This window comes from Babylonia areolata, chromosome 21 (genome assembly GCF_041734735.1).
Source record: "Babylonia areolata isolate BAREFJ2019XMU chromosome 21, ASM4173473v1, whole genome shotgun sequence".
NCBI lineage: Eukaryota > Metazoa > Mollusca > Gastropoda > Neogastropoda > Buccinidae > Babylonia > Babylonia areolata.
The window spans coordinates 57595036-57600035 of NC_134896.1; the positions used below are offsets into that span (position 1 = coordinate 57595036).

The following is a 5000-nucleotide window of genomic DNA, read 5'->3' on the forward strand; positions in this document are numbered from 1 at the left end:
CAAACAAACAACAAATGGTATTCATCTTCTAGTTCACCTTGGCAAAAAGGACAATGCTTTAAAACATCATTTTCAGTGTACCTATTAACATTGTTATTTAAAGGAAGCACATTAAATCGGGCCTGAGACAACGCCACTCTGAAACAATATTCATCAGCATTTGTTATGTATTTTTCTTTTTCAAATAGCGAGAGACAGAGAGAGAGAGGAGAGAGAGACAGATATAGAAACAGACAGGCAGAGACAGAGGCAGGCAGACAGACAGACAGACAGACAGAATAAGAAAGGAGAGGGAGAGATAACTGGAAGAGGGTGTGTTGGGTGTAAGTATGTCCAAAGAAACAAACGAATGAAGCAACAAACGCTCCAGATCAAAAAACCTAAACCCTACTGGACCCGAGCTACCTTCCCCAAAATATGTGTGTGTGTGTGTGTGTGTGTGTGTGTGTGTGTGTGTGTGTGTGTGTGTGTTTGTGTGTGTTGCCACTGAACTGGTGCAGATGATGAAGTTGCAAAAAAATAACAACAACAACAAAACAACAACAGCAACCTCTAAAGGTAATTTTACCTCTTCTCCCTAACTGGCCACATGTAGTATTGATTTTAAACATGTGAGTGTCCAGTTTTCTTCCAACAGAGAGAGAGAGAAACAGAGGAAGACAGACAAAGTAAGAACAAAAAGATTCCCCCCAAATTGTTTATACTATTTTATAATCAACCTTTTACCAAATGTACTGCAACAAAACATTCCACAGGGTTTCCTTTCTAGGGGGAACCTTTAGAATTGATGTCGTTGAACCACATCAACCAACTGTTGAGCAACATCAACGATAACTACAACAACAAAAACAATAACATCAACTTCCGATTACAGTGCTGTGACTACGATATGAACCACCAAATGGTCAGGTTACATCATTCTTATCATCTAAACCATGACGTAACGCTGGGCAAAAGCGATGTCCACAATGCTGACAGTGCATGGAAGTAGGTCAGAAGTGGTGAGTGTCAGCTGTCACTATATATTTACAGTAATTATTGAACAAATGAGGAAATAGTTGTTAAAAAAAACTCTGATCACAAGCGACTTGAAATGATGATTATTTCAATGCAGGGAAGTATTTACAGTCCGTGTGTACATCGTAAGGTGAGTGCGATAACTGAGTAAATAAATAAACCAGTCAATAACTAAATCAATGCACCAACAGATAAATAAAACAGAATAAAAGTGAGGGCGTGTGATCAGATTTAGATCTTTCGTTTGGGGACAGTCTGTGTGTTTGGTCCTCTGCATCCATTCTTTACATATTTTACCTGGAGTCATGGGCCTTAGTTTCACTTAAATGAACAAACGTTTTCAATGTTTCACACACACACACACACACACACACACGCGCGCGCGCGCGCGCGCCTATTTCAACATATGGAACAGAAGTTTGGTTTCCATATGATGTTGCAGGAGACGTATCGTTTAATTTATTCGAATTATTCAGTAATTGTCTTTTCAACAAATTTCCACGTGAAAGACTTCATGTCAATTTTTGTAAGCAATTACTTGGTGTACATAAAAGAGCAATGGTTCTCCCCGTTTTAGGAGAATTAGGAAGATTCCCTATTAGCCTAAAAATGATATGTCAAGTTATTGGCTATTGGATACACATATTAGAGCTTCCTCAAAATTCACTTGTGTACACAACATATAAATGCAAGTATCGTCAAACAAATGAAAATGTTCAGTGGCTACTTTTCATAAGAAATTTATTAACTAGCACTGGATTAGATCATGTTTGGAAAAAATCAGTTCACTTTTAGTGTTAAAAGATTAAAGTATACTATATCCAAGAAGCTTGAAAATGAATATATAAAATTTTGGAAACAGAAACATGACAGTTCATCTAAATTTGAATTTTACAAGAACGCTGTGAAAAATTATAAACTTGAACCGTATTTAAAGAATACAGCAAATACACAACACAGGAAAGCACTGACCATGTTACGAATCAGCGCCCATGACTTACAAATCGAACAGGGAAGATATAAAAATACACCGAAAGAACAAAGATTGTGTGATACTTGTAACAGTTTAGAAGATGAGATTCACCTTTTAGACAATTGTGTAAAGTACAATACTTACAGACACAGATTCCTAATCGATATATGTCGTCCAAATGCAAAGCCTAGTGAATTGACCCTCATAACAGAAATACAGCCAAGGCTGGCGAAATTTATTCATGAATGTTTCTCTTTTTAATATGCTCATGTTTATGTTTCATTGTGTCTTATAAACTTTAAGGTTTTATGACAATAAAAAGTATTGCATTCTATTCAGACATACATTTGTGCTGCCATATATACATAACATTACACTACATTAAAATTGCATCACAAAGCAATGGATTTATATATACATGCGTATATTGAATTGCATTGCGTTACATTATATAAAAAACAACAACCAGCGATTCAATACATTATACAATACTATAAAAACGAAGCGGTGATATGCAATATCGAAAGCAGTGAACAGTGATTTAACAGATAAAGCATCAACCCAAACATGACACACGCCCACAAACAGTATTATCCAGAGTTTAAACCAACAATACAGAGCTACAGGAATGTCGGCAAAGCACAGCAACGTAGTGATGAGTGCTTCACATCGTCGAACACACATGTTGATAAAAGGAACAGTTTTTCTTTTTTCCCGCAGCCTGTATACCAGATCACTTATATTTAAGTCTTTCCGTCAGTCTTGGTATGTCTCGTACTTGGAGAACTTGCCATAGCAGAGCAGCACCAGAATGTCGCCCTGTCGGTAAGTATCAGGCAGTGGTAACTAATCACATTGGTGCCGCTCCCCTGACGTGTAGTAAAGAGTCCTTGAACCCAAATCAAGGCCTGAAAGCATGTCCACTGTCACCACCAAACATTACTTCCTTCAACATTATCGCCATTATATTCATTTACTTTCGTTTCATGTTTATTTAGTTTTTCTGTGACTGCGAATTCTATTCACGGTTGTATTTTTCTTTTTGGTTATTTTCCCTCATGATGGCAGCAGAGTGCATTGATTGTGACGTCATCCTACTGAACAGCCTGTGGATTTCCCCAGGAGTGATAGAGGTGGACATCCCCCGTGTTGTGATACTGCACGGCAGGGGTATCATAGGGGTTAGCGCTGTCTGCCTCAGCCATGTGGGACGTGGCAGTGAGGTCATCACTGTGGACACCATTCTCTGCCTCAGACATGTGGGACGTGAGGTCATCACTGTGGACACCATTCTCTGCCTCAGACATGTGGGACGTGAGGTCATCACTGTGGCCACCATTCTCAGCATCAGCCATGTCCACTCTCTCGTAGTGTTCTGCCCCGTCCTCTTTTCGCTGGGAGACTGCTGACGTCTGTCCTCTGTCTGTGGAAGATGATCTGCCTGAAATACAGGAGAAATAAAGTGATCATTTAGGAAGAGGTCGAAGAAAACATTAATTTTCAAATGGTAAAACCGCTCCAAAACGTTTATAGAGATTAATGATTATCACTGATGTGGAGCGACTTCGTCATGATGATGTCGATGTCTGTGTCTTCTTCTTGTGGATAATGAGGGGTGTGTCTGTGTGTGTGTGTGTGTGTGTGTGTGTGTGTGTGTGTGTGTGTGTGTGCATCTGCCTGTTGTATCATAATGTATGCACAGATGTGTGCTGGCTTTGTGACCCCTACCTCCAGTGACGATGGCTGGAGCAAACGACAGTGGGGAGGAGCCAGCACGTTCCGGCTGTCCCAGTTCCCCGCTGTTCTGTGCCGTGTTGCACGTGTCGGACTCCTGAGCACGTGACTTAGCGCTGTGTTGTCTTCTGAAAGAAACATTCAGCTAGTTAAAGTTTGGCCACCCAATGAATGGATACCCATTTTGTGTACAGACATAATGCTTTCACCAGCTGTCGATTTTATTCACCAAATCTGTTATCTTTTCTGTAGTGGAATCAATTAGTACATCTGATGCATTGAATTTCTCAAATCTCGTCACAGAATCGCTATGTCATCACATTCGATATGTCCATACAATTGTCAGTCTTGGATGAATTCACTCTCATATTGTCTCCCATACACAACCACACTTAGGTTCGTTTCCACAGTCCCAGTGTTGGCAGTCCACTGAGGGCTATGGATGCTATGTCGCCAGAACACTACACATCAATGAAGACCCTGCACTGCTGCTGAATCACAATGGTGGTGTTGAGTAATGCTTAGTCGGATGCAACATATGTAGGGCACAACCTGCTGTAGCATCTTGCAAAGTGGATTACACTGCACTGTATGTCCCGGTGTTTCCATTCGAGACCTCAGCACATTCATGTGTGGAAATGAGCCCTCCATGGGCCAAGAACTTCTCCCATCACAGATAGGGCTGGAAGCTACATCTTCTCAGTACAAGATATTAAGCACTTTGCCACAGCAAACAATAGTTTGATTTACAATTATTACATAATTGTTGAAAACATTTGGAATTCATTATTCTGTACTCTGTCTCTCCCACACACAACTATCAAATGTTTTTTTAAAATCTTCCAGAGAGAGACAGACAGAGCGAGAGAAGCAACCTTTTAATGAAGACAACGATGAAGACGACGAGGATAATGAGGACGATGACTGACACCACAGCACCAACAATCACAGGCGTGTTGTCTGTCGTGGTGTCTGTAACAGCTGTGTACACATAACGTGAACTACTTGGAAGGCTGGATGTTGGAAGGTCATATGCATCTTTTCCGTCTCCTCCCCCCCCACTTCTTACCCCACCCCCGTCCAATGCTCTCTCAGCCCCATCTGACCTAACCACCTGCAGACACAACAAAGAAGAGACACAGATAAAGAAAAAAAAAGGGAGGCAAAAAGACCCCACATTTTCCTCTAAAGAACGGAGGTGTGGAATGATGAGCTGTGATCCCGAAGATATCGCCCGAACTCCGACCTTTTTTGAAAACAGTTTTCCACTATAATG

The 5000-nt window shown here is 40.7% G+C and overlaps 1 protein-coding gene across 5 annotated transcripts in view; it reads right to left on the bottom strand.

Moving 5' to 3' along the window:
* Positions 1–5000, bottom strand: part of LOC143296309 (uncharacterized) — a 33545-nt gene that overhangs the window by 291 nt on the left and 28254 nt on the right. For all 5 annotated transcript variants that reach the window (XM_076608164.1, XM_076608167.1, XM_076608168.1 and 2 more), the window contains 3 exons: positions 4600–4705; positions 3719–3852; positions 1–3431 (listed from right to left, as the gene is read on the bottom strand). The exon at positions 1–3431 is cut by the window's left edge and continues 291 nt beyond it. In XM_076608164.1, the coding sequence (XP_076464279.1) occupies positions 3085–3431; positions 3719–3852; positions 4600–4705 (587 nt within the window). In that variant the 3' untranslated portion in view covers positions 1–3084. The remainder of the gene's footprint in view (positions 3432–3718; positions 3853–4599; positions 4706–5000) is intronic.